The 16482-nt window shown below is 35.9% G+C and overlaps 2 protein-coding genes across 3 annotated transcripts; one reads left to right on the forward strand and one right to left on the reverse strand.

Moving 5' to 3' along the window:
- Positions 1–475: 475 nt before the first annotated feature.
- Positions 476–5148, reverse strand: LOC124822658 (putative disease resistance RPP13-like protein 1). Of its 2 annotated transcripts, none has more exons than XM_047294686.2 (3): positions 1583–5148; positions 1143–1244; positions 476–912 (listed from the first exon to the last, which is right to left on the reverse strand). In XM_047294686.2, the coding sequence occupies exon 1, from the start codon at positions 5058–5060 to the stop codon at positions 1602–1604; it is 3459 nt and encodes a 1152-aa protein (XP_047150642.2). In that variant the 5' UTR covers positions 5061–5148; the 3' UTR covers positions 476–912; positions 1143–1244; positions 1583–1601. The 2 variants fall into 2 exon arrangements, with proteins under 2 accessions (XP_047150642.2, XP_087966464.1); XM_088110338.1 differs by having other exon boundaries at positions 1143–1268; positions 1409–5148.
- A 2842-nt stretch (positions 5149–7990) lies between these two features.
- On the forward strand, positions 7991–15527 carry LOC124820845 (uncharacterized). Its single transcript, XM_088109632.1, has 11 exons — positions 7991–8002; positions 8095–8721; positions 8806–8940; positions 9034–9360; positions 9445–9639; positions 14108–14188; positions 14481–14736; positions 14825–14961; positions 15035–15136; positions 15225–15290; positions 15381–15527. Exons 1-11 carry the CDS (start codon positions 7991–7993, stop codon positions 15525–15527), a joined length of 2085 nt encoding a protein of 694 aa, XP_087965758.1.
- Positions 15528–16482: the final 955 nt, after the last annotated feature.

Consider the following 16482-nt stretch of genomic DNA (forward strand, 5'->3'; position numbering starts at 1 on the left):
AATAATTTTAGGGTTAGAAAACTGTCAATTTTGTTCTTAAATATGTAAACTAAATTTTTAAGTAAAAATGAAAGCTAAAGATAAATAATAGTTAATATTACTTTCCATATTATGCAGAGGGTGTTTCATGGGTCTCTGGCAATTTGTGCCATGCGCAGGGAGTTGGAACTTGGAGAGACACTCTAGATCCAGTAGTCACCCAAGCAAACTATGACAATGTTTTCTTCATCGGACAAGAGACAAGGACAATAGTCACCTCACAAGGATATACTTCTTTGGTCGCCTCTACTCAGAAGAAGAACTCCCTCCTCATTTCACATTGTACCTTCCAATGCAGGTTACAAGTCTGCATAAGTACAACTACTTTTTTCATACATTTCAAATTGTTCCTATAATAACTTTTGCAATTGCTTTAAATATAAAACATGTCAGCTTTAAGATTAGAACTGTTTGAAATTTCACCAGATGTGGACAGTTACACACCAACAAAGACATGGATATTGAATCATCTCTTATGTCCAAACCAATTTTAAAATCTTGAATACACTGCTCCTGATTGGCTACTCTTTCAATCTAATTCCATAGAAACACTTTTCAAAAGTTAGATGACAATTATGCACATCAGAAGACTTTAAGGATCTACTAAACATAAGCATTGTCATCCAACATCAAAAGAGAATAATAAGACTTTAAAAATTAAAAGCTGATGCCTGAAGAAAGTGGTGAACTAGAGATTAAATTTCATCTCCAAAGTCCAAATCACTTTTAAAATCTTGTACCATCACACCTCCTTATTAAATATATGACTCAGAATGTATCCTGAACTACAACTCAGAATCTTGTAAGTACATTGGTTAGCATTACTCTCTTCAGATGTCCATCTATCAATTGGATTGGTTGAATTGAATGTGTCTGCAAAAGCAAAGTTCAAGGAATTTTAAGTAATTTTAAAATATATTTTTCTGCAAACCAAGAACTAATTTCTTAATAGAAAAATCTGATGGTTTTGCGTTATGTATGTCGGTAAAATGTAAAGAATGCAAATCAGAAACTTGTCAGTAATTCGTATATGACAGTTTCTTATAGCTATATAAGTATGAGCAATGAAGGAGGAAACAGAGCAGGTGAGTAAAAAGCTTTACCCAACAACTGGATGATTGAAACAATGGCCACTCCCAACTACTGAGAACAAAATTGGCGTAAGAAATTTCATACTTTTCCCCCTTCACCATGTTCCTCGTTCCCTAAATATAAGCATTGTCATTAAACTACAAAAGAGAATATCGACAATAAGCATGGAAAGACGAAAAGTTGACGTGTGAAGAAAGTGGTAAACTAGATACTAAATTATTTGCACTAAATAAGAATGTATTTGAAATGCATCAAAGATATTATGGAGAGTTGGCACCTGAGGAAAATGTAGGCATACGAGAATTGGTGACTTAGTAATTTCCAACGTGTGCTTTGTCTTATATCAATACTCGTACACTATCAATATGATGAACCAGTATTTTCTATTTTTCATCGGCATTAATATCAACCAGTATAGTTTTAATGTGAGCAATCTTTTCCCAGTCTTTACCTTCTTGTTTCTTGCAGCGCTATTTGAGCAACGGACAATTCTCAATTACGAGTAGTGAGATGGATTTGGGCAGACCCTCCTCTGGCAAGTATTGGAGTATAGGACAGTCAAGAAGAGTCAAATTCTGAAGAGAGGAGAGGTGACAGAGTCCCCTGAAGTCGAGTTTCTTAAGATTTGGACAATCAGATATCTCTAGATAACTAAGAGAAAGTGGGAGCAAACCTTCACCCGGAAAACACTCCACATCCACATTGCCAATATCCAAGACTTTTAAGGAATGGTTGGTTCCCCAAGCCCCCTTTAGGGAGGCCACAAGTTTGGAGCAATGCAGAAGCGACATTTTTTTTACATTTGATGGCAAACATCCCTCGGACAATTCCACCACTGGACAACTGTGTATGTACAGCTGATTAAGAGATGGAAGAAGGGCAGACATGCATTTAGGCATTGACTTCAATTTCTCCAATCCTTTGATAGAAAATGTCTCTAGCTGAGGTGCAAATAATCCATCATTGGGAAATGATTCAAATTGAGGACACTTTTTAATTTCCAAACTCTTCAAATGACCATGAGTGTGTCCCTGCGATATCATCTGTAGGTTATGACACCTGTTTAACGAAAGGTGGGAGAGCTTTGGAAACAAGTCCAAGGAAAAGTTCGTGAGAGAGTCACAACATTTCTTGATATTTAAATCTACAAGGAAATAGTAGCAATGGTTTATGGGAATATTCCTACCCGGACAAAAATCAATATACAAGAATTCAAGCGGAGTATCAGACACGAGGGGCCCTATCATATCAAATGAAGATGGCTCCATCTTCACACCTTCCATTTCTATTGCCAGGGGAATCGAAGCCCCAAGTTGTTCACAACGTCTAATAGACAGTCTCTTTAGAAGAGAAAGTTGTTCTGGCAAGTTTCCTTTCAGCTTGGGACAATTCATCAGAGAAAGACTTTGAAGACATGGAAAAGCACCCTTCATGCATTGCCATTCTTCCCATTCTTTCATATTAGTAAAGCTCAATATTTCTAAGGATGGAAATGCAGAAGAGCTATTCCCGTAAAAATCAGCATCTATCCTCAGTATTTGATCAAGGCCATCTATTGCCAAGTGCTTGAGAAATGTCAATAGTCCGAGGGAAGGCAACAGTAGGCAATATTTACAGTGCTTCAAGGTTAAGGACACAACATTCGATAGAGAATTATCATATAGCCAACGGGGAAATTGTGTGCCACCATAGCCATCGATTGACAAGTACTTCAAATGTCTAGAAGGTTGCAAATTCTCAAGTACTTCTCTTTGTTTCATTGAATCGGCATTGTTCTCCTTCAAATTCCATTGTAAACTCAGCCTCACAATATGTCTTTTATTCTTCAAATTCATCTCGTAGGGATTTGCGATATTTTCAAGACTTTTAATTGACAGCCTTCCATGAAGATCAAGTTCTCCTAATTGTCGAATACTGAACTCACTATTTTTGCCAACCTCAAACATGCCCATCCACACGTGAAGATTCTTCAACTTTCCTAAATGGGGTAGAGCCTTTATTAAAGTATTTCCCATCAGTTCAAGGCGGCGCAAATTGGTGAGCTCATGCAAAGTCAAGGGCAGCTCCTTCAAACGCATGCAATCGTTTAGCTTCAACTCTTGCAAGTTATAGAGTGAACAGGTTGAGTCAGGAAGTCTCTTTATGTTGGAATTTGAAAGGTCTAATAAGCGGAGGTGTATAAGATCGCCTATACTATCAGGCACCGTAAAACACCAATGCAATGATAAGACTCGTAAGAACTTACAGTTGGAGATTAACTCTTCTATTGAAATCTTACGATCGCAGGACAAGGTTATAAATGTCCGTAACCCTTTAGCATCACATAAACTCGTATCACATTGAATAGGACCGCTTTCATATGATAAGTGACGGGTCTTCCTTGATACTCTTTTTTCATCATCAACGCCTAACCTGTAGCAGATTTCACCTGAAACATATTTTGCTAAATCATTGAGAAGGTCGTGCATGACAAAATATGTTTTCTTGTTCCCAATTATTTGTTTAAAGAATGACCTTGATACTAGATCATTGAAGTAGTTTTCACCTACTTCTTCTAGAGACTTACTTTGTTGAGAGCAATATAGAAAATTTTGAGCCATCCATAAGAGAATTAAACTCTCCTTGTCAAACCTATAGTCTTTGGGGAATATTGCACAATAAGCGAAACATCTCTTGAGATGAGAAGGAAGATGGTAATAGCTCAGCAACAAAGTAGGGACGATTTTACTATCTTCTATTGGTAAGTCCCATATCTCGCTTGTCAATACACCTTCCCACTCTGAAACAGATGACTTTGACTGTAAAAGACATCCTATTGTTTCAAGGGCCAGAGGCAATCCTTGGCACTTTTCAACTATCTTCATGCCAATCTCCTTTAACTCCGAATTCAACTTAGAGTTTTCATCTTGGAATGCATGTTTAGCAAAAGTTTCCCAGCTGTGATCTTCATCTAATTGCTTTAGTTGGAGTATGTAGGTTGACTGCATGATAGAAGCAACTTTGTGACTGCGTGTTGTGACTAAAATTTTACTTCCTTTAGCTCCAAACGTAAGAGGCGTTTGTAATGCTTTCCATTGGTTTCGGTCTTCGTTCCAAACATCATCCAGAACAAGAAGAAACTTCTTTCCGGGCAACCATGTTTTCAATTTTCCATGAACCATTTCTAGGTCTCCACTGCCATATATTGAGTTAGTGAAAGCTCCAATAATTGTTTTGGATACTCTCAAAGCATCAAATGCATCAGAAACGCAAACCCAAGCTTTTTCATCAAAGTTAGCTTCCTCTGTCTTTGGATCATTGTATACATGTTGAGCAAGTGTGGTCTTACCCATCCCACCCATACCCACAATAGAAAGTATTGACAGCTTATTATCATTAGTGTCAGATGTCAGCCAGCTAAAGATAATTTCTTTGTCCTTATCTCTGCCATAAATAACCTCTTCAGCCACCAACGACGTTGATTCAACTTTTTTCTCCGACACCTTATTACCAAACCCAGATCTATCGCCACTGTAAACTTTGAGATTTTTAACAATCTTTTGGTTCAAAAGATATTCTAGATCATCTATGAGTGCTATGATCTTGGATTCAAAACTGTGGACCTTGCTAGAACTGGTCTGGAATTCAGCTTTCAACATAGTCTTGGAGAATTCATAGTCTATTTGCTCCAGCAGATCTTCTGCATCATACAAGACGTCTCTAACCTCATCAACCCATTCTTTGACCAATGAATTACTGAACTGCTTTTGTTCTGCATCATCTATCACAGCATTGATGTCCATCAAATTCCTCTTCAACTTCTTCAGTAGCTTCTCGTCGAGATTTCTCCCTCGAAAGTAGTGCAAAACTTGATGAGAATCCAGCTTGTCAAATAACACCTGAAGAACAGCACCAAAAAGAGCACCACCAAGTGTTTCAAGGACAGGCATGGTTGGAAAGGAAGTGGCAAAATTGAGGAGAAGAAAGGATTGAGAAAATGGGAAGTGCAGCTAAGTTACGTGAATGAAGGACTGACAAAAGATAATGAGTGAATATTGTGAAAATTGGAAGCATTTACTTCAATAAAGGAATGTGGCGGGGAAGCAATTGCTGTTGACTATTTCCGACAGCACAACGTGGGTTTGGTAACATGTGGAATATCAACTTTGCTTTATTTTCTTTTTTCCTTTACTTTAACGAAATTTCTACCAACTTTGGTGAACAAGTCTATTTCGGTGGCTTGCTTTATTAAATAAAGAAAACCGAAGTACTTATATCTTACATGAGAAGAAAGGATTGTGAAAATTGGAGTGGAGGTAATGCAGAGTTAGGTTGAGATCTATTTTCTTCATAATATCTTTACTTCAATATCTGTTATTGACTCTTGTTGACCACACAAATTGAAGTTTCAATACCTGTTTTACATTTTTATATTTCTCGAGTTAGCTCAAATTTATTTAAAAAGATTAAGCAATTAACAAGATAATAAGTGTTGTCAAATGGATTGTAATATGCGAGTCAACCCAACCCAGTTTATCATGGGTTTGAGTTGAGTTGGATTTGAAAAAAATGTAATTTTTTTTATGCTGGTTAGCTCATTTAGAACCTGGCTCATCTGGGTTGACTCATCAACCTACCTAATTTAATTTAATTATTTATCATTTTATGTTTCAATATTATTAATTAGTATTTTTTTATTATACTATGTAGATGAGGATAAAAAAAATTAGGTTTCAAGAGAGAGAAATATTATAAATTTATCTATTCAAGACTCAAATATTATAAATGAACAAGTGATACAAAAATTATCAATATTAAAACCTTATTTGTTCACTTTTTGTGCTTGTTTTTTTTATCGCGCTTGGATTGTATGATATTTTTTTTTATTTTGAATTGTCTTTGGAGTTTAACATCATTTTAGAATGAAATTTATTTATTTGAATAAAAAAGTTATAATTTTTTTTAATTTTGAAAAAAAACTTATAATTAAGTGTGAACCAACCTGTTTACCCACTCATTCGTATTGTTATACATAAATTCATATTCAAATAATGACGGAAGGATAACATTTAAAACATTAGTACGATAATTTCATTTTAATATATATAAATGAATTTATTCATAAAATGTAATACAAAAATGATTCTTTGACACGGTTAAACCAAATAACATTCATTTGACACGCGGTGGGCCCCGGAAACTGTCAACATCATGAAGGATAGCTTGGTCATTTGACATTATGGGCTGGTGCTGAGTTGGCAGGTAAAAAAGTTAAATGAAACGTTGCGTTTCACTGTGTGGCTTAGGATCTGTGTGGGATTTCAAATTTCGAAACGCTCGAGTTAACTTGCTGGCTTAGGATCGTGTGTGAGATTTCAAATTTCGAAATTTCGAGCTAGGGTTAGGATTGAGAGAGAACGAGAGATAACGAGAGAACCAGAGAGATCGAGGGAGAAAACACAAACCCTACTCCATTGCTGCCATCGGAGGCTGTACGTGATAGGAAAAGATTGTACCAGCGAAGGTGTAGCCGAAGGCAAAGTTCGTACCGGACGTCATCGATGTGGAGCGCGGAAGGTTTGTCCCCTTTCTTATTTCTCCCCTTTGTACCGTTTGAATAATATAAAGTATGATACTGTTGTTCCTTTGTTCTTTTCTCAAAATTTGTCTATCTTTGTTTTTATTTTTGGTATTTTATCGGAAACCCTAGACTAAAGGGGGAAATGTCGTGAGAGATAAAATTCTGGATTGGGCAAACCTGTAGGATTATTTACTGTCCTTAGTGTTTTTGGGCTTGGTTTGCTTATTTGCAAAAGGGAATATTGCAATAAATGGATAAAGTGTGAGATGATTACAAGAAATGGCAACTACCCAGCACGGTTATTATGCTCAGCAGCAGCACGAAATGCAACGCAAACGTTTCTAACTGTCTTCGCGCCAATGCTGGAGCTACTTCCCATGAACTGATTGAAATGATTCCCGTTTTTGTTATAGTCCGAAAACTCCCTGTCCATGCTGCATTGGCTCCCTCTGTGTTCCTTCATTATCTGTTTGATGAAATTTTTTTTGAGTTAGAAAAAGGGAAATATTGTCATGAGAGTTGAACATCAGTTTAAGGTGTCCTGAATTTTTCATACATTTGCTTCTGGCACCATTTTATTTTTAATTTATGTATTGTATATGTTATTTACCTGAATCCACTGTTTTTTACTCAGTGATAAATTTGGTTTGGAATCCATCACATATATTTTATTTCTATCACTACTAGGTTGCCCTTTCTTGGTCAGTTGTATTAGCATTTTGCATTGTGCCTTGTTTGCCCCTAGACATATTGCGTGATTATGTTGTTTGTGGTTTGTATATGGTGTTTGGCCACTGTTATTTATAACTCCTTGGATTTTATGTAGAGAATAGTTTCATCTAATTTATGAATTTAAATATAGGTTATTCTTTCATAGAGCTAAGTGCTTGATTAACACCAAAAGTTTGTTTCTCCATTTTTTCTGTTTCTAGTGTCCTTGTGGAATCAGCTCTTACGAAATTAATTGTTTTGCATGTATTACCCTATGACAATTGATGCAGGAGTTAGATTTTACAAATGTTCGTGAACTTGAAGATTGCATGATTACCGTATGACAAATGTATGTATTCCCTTCCACAGAGTATTTAATGCTTTCCTACTATCCACACAATCATTATTTTTTATCTTGTCTTTTTGTAGAATGTTTGATATAATTAGGTTAATAAATTGGTAGGTTGAAACGATATTTGATGAATGACAGACATGATTTTTAATTTTCTATGTTTTATGGCTTAAAGTCTAACTTGTTTATTTTATGGACATTCAGTACAAACCATAGAGATAGTTGGAAGAGTCATTATGGAGAAACAGGTTTGAATAGACATGATGATTTATTATGTTTTTAAATTTAATTTGGTGAAATGCTTTGTCTGACTTATTCAATTGTATACTTTGATGTATAGGTTTATGTACGACATTCATGCAGGACAAAATACTTGGCACATGTGAACACATTATTAACAGATGTGCAAAAGACATTGATACAAACAACTCCTTTTGCATGGCTATTGTCCATTGATGTGGATGCCAAAATGAGTAGGACACTACTTTTAGAATTGTGTAGTAGATGGTCAGAGAGGAGGGGCGGTTTTGAAGTTAGGTCTGTCTTTATTCCATTCACCAAGTTAGACCTTTGTTTAGGTTTAGGGGTTAGGGTTAATGGAGAGATGTTTAAGTTGTTTAAAGACAAAGTTGATTGTCATACTAGGAGATTGTTTGACACAATTGATGTAAGTGTTCATAATGTTTATGAAGAAATTCAAAAGCATATAAAAGGGGATGAAGTAAGTGATGTTTGTAGATTATATTTATTGTTAGGGTTGAGTGAGTTTTTCTTCCCAAATAGAGGTGGAAAAGTTCCCTTAGGTTTATTTGAATTATTAGATGATTTATCCTGTATTGGAAAATATAATTGGGGGCGTGTTATTTATGAGTATTTGGTTTCTAGTTTGTGTGATGTTGCACTGTGTGTGGGAAAGAGACAAAACAGATCACACTGTCATGTGGTTGGTTGTGTATTTGCATTACAGGTATATTTTGATGTTAGTTACAGAAGTTATTGTGTTATAACTTACAATTGTTACTTTTCTGAAATTGAAGTTTGTATGTAACAGATCTGGACAATGGAACATGTTTTGTACGGTCAGAAGAAGTTGGCTAAAACAAATACTTGTTTACCTAGAATCCTTCATTGGATACATGTTAAAGTTGGTGAAGCAGAACTTGAGAAAGCCTTTCTGTGTAATGAAGTGAGATTAAATTAATATGTGTTATACCAATTGGATGTTTTTTAATTTGTATTGATTTTAATATCTTTATTGTGGTTATTTTGTTTTGTATAGGTGATTACCGAGATATATGTAAGCAATGAAGAGATGTGTACTGAAATAGTCAAAGAAGGCTTAGATGGTCATCACAATGCTGGATTGAAGGAGAACTTCCAAAGGCGATCTATGGCTGATATTGTGGCAGAAAATGAAGCTTTGGTTGCTATCATTGTTGACCAAGAGGCATCCATTGGCAAGCTGGAGAAAATGGTTGACAACCTGGCAATGGTTGTTGCACAAAAGCGGCAACAGTTTGATGATGTTACGAATTCAAATTCGAATAAAAAGTGTGACATGTTAGTTCATGAATTTGGGACAAGTAGTTCACAGGAACATTATGAGGTACAAGTATCATCTATTGGGAAGGCAAATTCAAAGAAAGAGTCAGAGATTGAAGGTGATCGTGTGGATAAGTCCAATTCTGAGAATGTTTTTGATGTTACACCTGCTGTTGGAAAAGGTTTCATTGAAAATGATGGTGATGTTTTAGGTCATGCAGAGATGGATAATGAAAAATCTGACATGTACAGGCGTTTAAAAGCTCAACCTAGGAAGCGTGTTAGAAGTGTTCTTCTGAAAACCCCTTGGACAAGATTAGATAGGAAAAATCATAGGCGCATTGTATAGTTTATGAAGTTGTTTATTTTACAATATTAGGTTGGAATGATAAATATTGTTACCAAACTGAAATGTCATTTTGAATTATGTAAACTTTGTATTTTTTGATGAATAGAGGTTGAATATATGAAGCATTTGTAATTGTTATTGAGATGTTATTTTTCCTGGTTGATTGAATTTGATTTGGGAATACGTAACTTTTTCTGTTATTTTTGTTGATAAGGGCAATTGAATTAACCATGTGCTTCATTAGAGATAAGCAATAACTCAAACAGTTTTGTAGTCAATATTGTAGATTTTTTGCTGCAGTAAGTGGTTATTTGTTTGAAAATTTGTGGTTGGTTGTAACAGATATTGCGTACAAGAATAAAATGATATCACTGATTTCAACTGATTTGATAGCAACAGTTGAGTAAGAAGTTAATGTGGTTCCCAATATTTTGGTACCAGGAATGGTATTATGCAGAATAATAATTTGGTCATTTTAAATGGTCAGCCTTTTTGCAGCAGTTAGTGGTTATTTGATTGAAAACTTGTGGTTGGTCCTCACACAAATTTGGTTCAACAATAAATTGATCAACCTCATTTCAGTGCGTTTGATATTAAGGTTTGATTAAGTAGTTATTGTGCATCGCGTGATATGGTCAAATGGAGTGGTATTTGGCAGAATAGTTATTTGATCATTTTAACTGGTTTGATTATTTGGTTCAGTAAGTGGTTATTGACATACAATTTTATGGTTATTTGTGTCAGACATTTTGTACAAGAGCAGAATACTGCAAATCGATATCACTAGAAAAGTATAAATAGAACATTTGTGTCCAATGATTGTAAATATGTTGTTCACCACATATTTCAGATGACATCACCAAAAAAATGTAACAACATACATGTCAGGAATTGAATCCTAAATGTGAATATTGTATTTCAAAATACATTGTCAATATTAGTTGTGGACGACTGTGTGTTTTGCATGTCATTGTGTAATGATGTCAGCAGTGACATGAACCCAGTGGATTGCACACCTGATACCTGCATGACAGAACAAGAGTATAAAATGCCATCTAAATATATGCAGGACTTACTAAATGTGAAATCAATAAATTATAAAATCAGAATTGAATCTTACCGGTCCAATTGAGTTGGATGTTGTGTAATGTGTGTTGACTGTGACATCACTGTTGTTTCTCAATGTTGTATATGGTACGTCCGTAATTGTTTCCTTTATGAGTAGTCGATATGAAGTTAGTTTAACTTGCATTAGTTTGGAAATTTTTACATAACGAAATGATTATTGCAACTAAACACAGTAAAAATTAATAACATAATTACTTACACCAATAGCATTGGATGTTTGATTAGTGCCTTTTGTTGATGGTTTCTTTCTTTTGATTGTCTCAGTTGTTGACTTCAACCTTCTTGTCTTAGGTCGACCCTTTCGCTTCACACTTTTGGGGCTTTGGATTTGAGCAGTGTTTGTAGTGGTGTCTACATCATGGCCTATGTTACTATCACACAGGTGTTCTTCTTGTATGTGGCTATTGTTGTCGACGTATGGTGAAGATGAAATTTGTAGGTCATGCTTCTTTACAAATGAACTAAGGTTGTCAACCAATAATTGTGTCATGTGTACTGAGTCACAAGCAATCTCAGCAATATTTCCAAAAGTCTTCATTAAGTTATCATACCGTTCAATATGTGGGTCCTTTTCGTTGTTGTTGTATGTTGCTCTAATATATGTGTGCTTTCTGCGGACACTTTTACACCATCTTCTGAGTATGTACTTAGCAGGAACCTGTATCACTCGCTCTTGGGCCAAAACACAAACACAATGTCTACATATAATGCCCCTGAACTCAAAAAGCAAACAACTGCAATTAACATCCATTGTGTCTCGGTGAAATGTAACCATGAATGCCCTTTCTTCCCTTATTTCATTATGAATGAAGTCCTCCATCACCTTGTACAGTGACGAATTATCTTGTACCACAACGCCATCAACGAAACAATTAATTTTACCTCTAAATTCTAACTGTATTTCTGCAAACTTAGCATGTGTGTAATGCTTTTGGAATTGGCGCTCTATGAGTGATTGTGAACCGCATGGAAGAGTTGTGTTTAATGATGTGAAGTCAGCTTGGGTCTCTTTTTCTGTCTTGTGTTGTAGTGCATTGTCATATTGTTTAACAAATTCTTGAAGAGTAGTGCGTGAGTTAATATATCCATCAAAGAATGCATTCATGCTCTCGCTTCTTTGAGTTGTTGACATGCCAGCCCAAAAACTGTTTCTCAAGTAACAAGGAACCCACATGTGACGTTCTTCGTAAAGTGAACAAAGCCATTCATTCTTGTGAAGTGAAAAGGTTGTTACCATCCTCTCCCATCCATAAACAAAATTTTCAACTGAATCAGAATTGTACACAACTTCCTTAAGTTGGCGCTTCATATCTTTGTAAGCTGCATAACTCTGTAACTTGTCAGGTATTTTTTTCATTATATGCCATAAGCACCACCTATGACGAGTGTTAGGAAACACTAAAGAAATGGCTTTCTTCATTGCTTTGCACTGATCCGTAACAATTCCTTCAGGTGGTCTATTGGACATGCATCGAAGCCATGAATTAAATAGCCAAACAAATGAATTTGTGTCCTCTGAACATAACAAACCACAACCTAACAATATAGATTGGCCATGATGGTTAACACCAACGAAAGGAGCAAATGGCATGTCGTACTTATTCGTTAAGTATGTTGTGTCAAAAGAAATGACATCACCAAAATACTCACAAGCTGCCCTACTTCGTGCATCAGCCCAAAACACATTAAGTATGCGGTTGTCGTCATCCACATCAATCTCGTAAAAAAAATCCTTATTCAATTCTCTCATGGAAGAGAAATGATTTAAGAGTGTCTTAGCATCACCATCTTTTGATAAGGCTCTTCTTTGTTTGGCCACATAATTTCTAACATCGTGTTCGACAAACTCCATGTTCTCATAACCTCCACTTCCACAAACCAAGGACCGAAAACTCTTGTTAATCCTAACTCCTGCTTGGGCATTCAAGTCCAGAGTTCTTTTGACGTTGAGATTCATTCTTTTATTGCCTCGGAACAATCTGGACTTTGTTGGACTAAGATCATGACTATGTACATCATGAAATCCTGAAATGTACCATTTATCATCTCTTTTTGATACAATCATTCGAGCTGAACAGTCATTAGCACATGTTGGACGTCCAATCATTTGATTTTGAATGGCAGACACATATTTTCCAGCCCTAGAACACACCATCATGAAGTAACATAATTCGTTCTTGTTGTTCTTCCTTGAACTCCTTGTACGAATTCCAAAACCCTTTGATATTGCATATTGTCTATAAAATAACTTGACTTCATTAACAGTTTCAAAAACCATTCCAATTGTTGGAGCGATTGAGAGAGGTTGAACATTGTCTTCATTTAATTCTTCTTGTTGTTTTTCTTGTTGGTCATCATTTTCAATATCATCCAAACATGTATTTGTATGATCCATGTACCTGATTTTCCTACATTTATGTAATAAAAAAATGAGTAGTACTCACTACACTAATTAGTATGGTTCTTCATATTGAAGAAAATGAATTTTTTATATGTCCATAACCATTTAAATAAATATTCACATATCAATGAACAAATAACCACTTACTGCAGCAATAAATGTTGGTCATCAATGTCAACTTCATCGAAAAAGGTATTTAAATGTTGATCACCAATGTCATTATCATCCAAATATGCATGTATAATGTCCATGGACTTTGTTTAAGCACATTCATTCAGTTAACCTTTTATTGTTCATTATTGGACTAATTAATATCGTCCTTCATTAATGGTAGTTAGTACTTTTCTATATGTCCATAACCAGTTTAACAAATAACCACGTAACAATGAGGATACAACCATTTACTGTAACGTTAAATCTTTTCAAACGTCCACTATGCAATGCTTTCTGTCACACCGAACATTACACACCATTGTACCATGTGTATGCATTCAAAGGGGGTATAAATTCAAAGATGACACTAAGAACAATATGACAAACACAAAGAAGATGACAAAGATCATTTCCCAACAATAAAGGCAGTGAACAACCTTCTGGCCAGCTGTAAATGTTTCTTACTTTGAATGGAAAGTTGTAATAACTTACCTATTCAATAAAACTGCAATGGTTGTTGAGATTAATGCACTTCAATAAATGAGTCTCAGCTCTCCCCATTCGGTCATCTCGTCTGCTACCAATATTAGGGTTTATGGTTGGGTTTCAACTTCATTTTGTTGGGAACAACATTGTCTCTACCTTTTATTTCAATCATAAAACCAGAAAAGTGTGTGGGTCATTAAGTTTTGGCAGAGACATTAAATAGACAGTGATTGCATGACTTCTATGACAAGCAATCACATTTAATGTTTCTTAAGGGCATTTATGTAATTGCAGAATTGTCTTATTAAAACCTCTGGTTGGATAGGAATACGAAACATTTCACTGCAACGGCACAATATCTGCGCTTCCTTGCTGGTATGCCCAATTTTAATGCTTCATTTTCGTCACCCCCAATTAATTGTTTGGTTCTGGATTATATTTGCTTATTGCCACATCCTCTTAATTTTTTTAATTTTGAGAAGAACAACACCGACCTTCGTTATTGTCCCCCCGATTTTGAAATTTCCCCCATTGTTTGGGTTACTTTTGCTGCATACATCCTCTGAAATTTTGTGTTTTTCTCATGCACACTTCATACGATTTAGGGAATACATCGTTCTAGTTATGTGAACTTCATATTTTTTGTACATTTTTTTTGTGTGAACAGCAACCGAGAGCAATGGAGCCATGGGAAGAACTTGATATTGATGAAAGTGATCTTGATAGTTTTATTCGTCGTTGCAATTCTAATGACACTGTCATCCCGGGCCCTGCTGGTGTCATTGAGGCAGCTATGCTTAACCGACAAGTGAATGAAAACATTCCAACACAAGAATTTTTGAGTGACATAGCTAAAGCTAGTTTTGATCGTGACTTCACTTGCAATGCATGGTTATGGGCTGAAAAATTCATTGACATCCACGGTAAAAACCTAATTGGGAGTTGATGTTCATAGATTTTTTGTAATTTTCTATTTTAGGAAGATTATCGAAATAGTTATTTCATGTGCAGGATTGTTGATTAAACATGAGGTTGAGCATATCTCAACCCTTGATTCATTGAGAGGAACTTGTAAGTTATCGTTGTTGCGATGTATTGTTAAAGCTTGTGAACATAACGGATTGGGTGACATGAAAATAACAATTCGGGTAGGTTGATGTATATTTACTTTGACGACCAGCTTCAAATATAATTCTGATAAATGAACCTCTTTCTTAACAGGATCCAAAAGGGACTGTAAAAGCAAGTGTTCACCACAAGGCCATTGATCATCCTGAAATAGGCATACACTTAAAAGTTGGAAGTGTGATAATCCTACAAGATGTAAGTATATTTCATTTTCATAAACACTTAGCTATTGACCTTATATTCCCACATAAAAATATGGATTCCACCAATAATATTTCTACAGGTTTCAATTTTTTCACCAATACGTGAAACATACTATCTTAACATAACTCTGAGGAATATTGTCAAGGTAAAGATTTTGGTGAACAATTTTCTATTGTACTATTACATATGTTGTAAACTTTTCTATGACTTTAAATGATACTCTCGGATTGTGCAGGTTTTTGGAAGTGATATTGGGGGCCCAACTGATGACCTAGTACGTCTATCAATACCAATTGATACCAACAAGCCTCCAACACGCTCCGTTGATGACATTCTATCGAAATTGATTCCACCTCTTCACAAACCTCAAGGCACTGGATGAAAGAAGAACAATATAAATGGCCTATGTTAAAACTTTCATAATTTCGTTGACTGTATTTAAGATTTATCGTTGTTGTTTGTTGTCGAATATTGTGCGTGGTCACATGGATGTGTTATTTAGAAAAATTTGTGAACTACTTAACTTATGTTCATCAATTTGTTGTTGCATTAAGTGCTTATGTAATGTTCGTTAAGTTATAAGTTTTATATGAAGTTCATTTCGTGAAAATTAAAAGTGTTTAACTTTATGGACAACTTTATTCGGTTATTTATTGAATTGGTTTTCTACAACAATACAAGTGGTTATTTATGCAATATGGTTTTGTACAAATTTTCTGGAGGAGCGTCCAATTTTATGGACGAGCCTCCACTTCTCTACGATCTTCTGGACGAGCGTCCTTCTGGATGAGCGTCTCGACGACCGTCCACATGTGGACGACCGTCCTTCTGGATGAGCGTCTGGACGAGCGTCCATCCGGTCCAGCGTCTGCACGACCTTTAAACGACCGTCCATGTGCCAGCGACTCACGTATGGACGAGCGTCCACTAACAGATCGAGCGTGGACTTGATCTTCTGTGGACGACCGTCCTCTTGTGCGTGCAGGGGGCGACGAGCGTCAGCTTGCTATGAAATGTTCGTGCGGTCGCTATGTGACGACCGTCGTGGGCGACAGGGTGATGTGCGAAAACGCTGGACGCTCGGTCAGCTGTACAGAACGAACGCTCGGTCACGTGTAGAGAGCGGTCGTTCACTAAATGCATAGGCGCTGATTTGGTTACAATAAATGGGTGACAACGCTAGACGCTCGGTCAGCTGTACAGAACGAACGCTCGGTCACGTGTACAGAGCGCTCGTTCACTACATGCATAGGCGCTGATTTGGTTACAATAAATGGTTATGTTGTTAGACCTTTGTGGTTATTTCTTAGTTTTATTTTGTACAACAATATTACTGG

Source organism: Vigna umbellata, chromosome 3 (genome assembly GCF_029865625.1).
Source record: "Vigna umbellata cultivar VRB3 chromosome 3, Vumbellata_1.0, whole genome shotgun sequence".
Lineage (NCBI taxonomy): Eukaryota > Viridiplantae > Streptophyta > Magnoliopsida > Fabales > Fabaceae > Vigna > Vigna umbellata.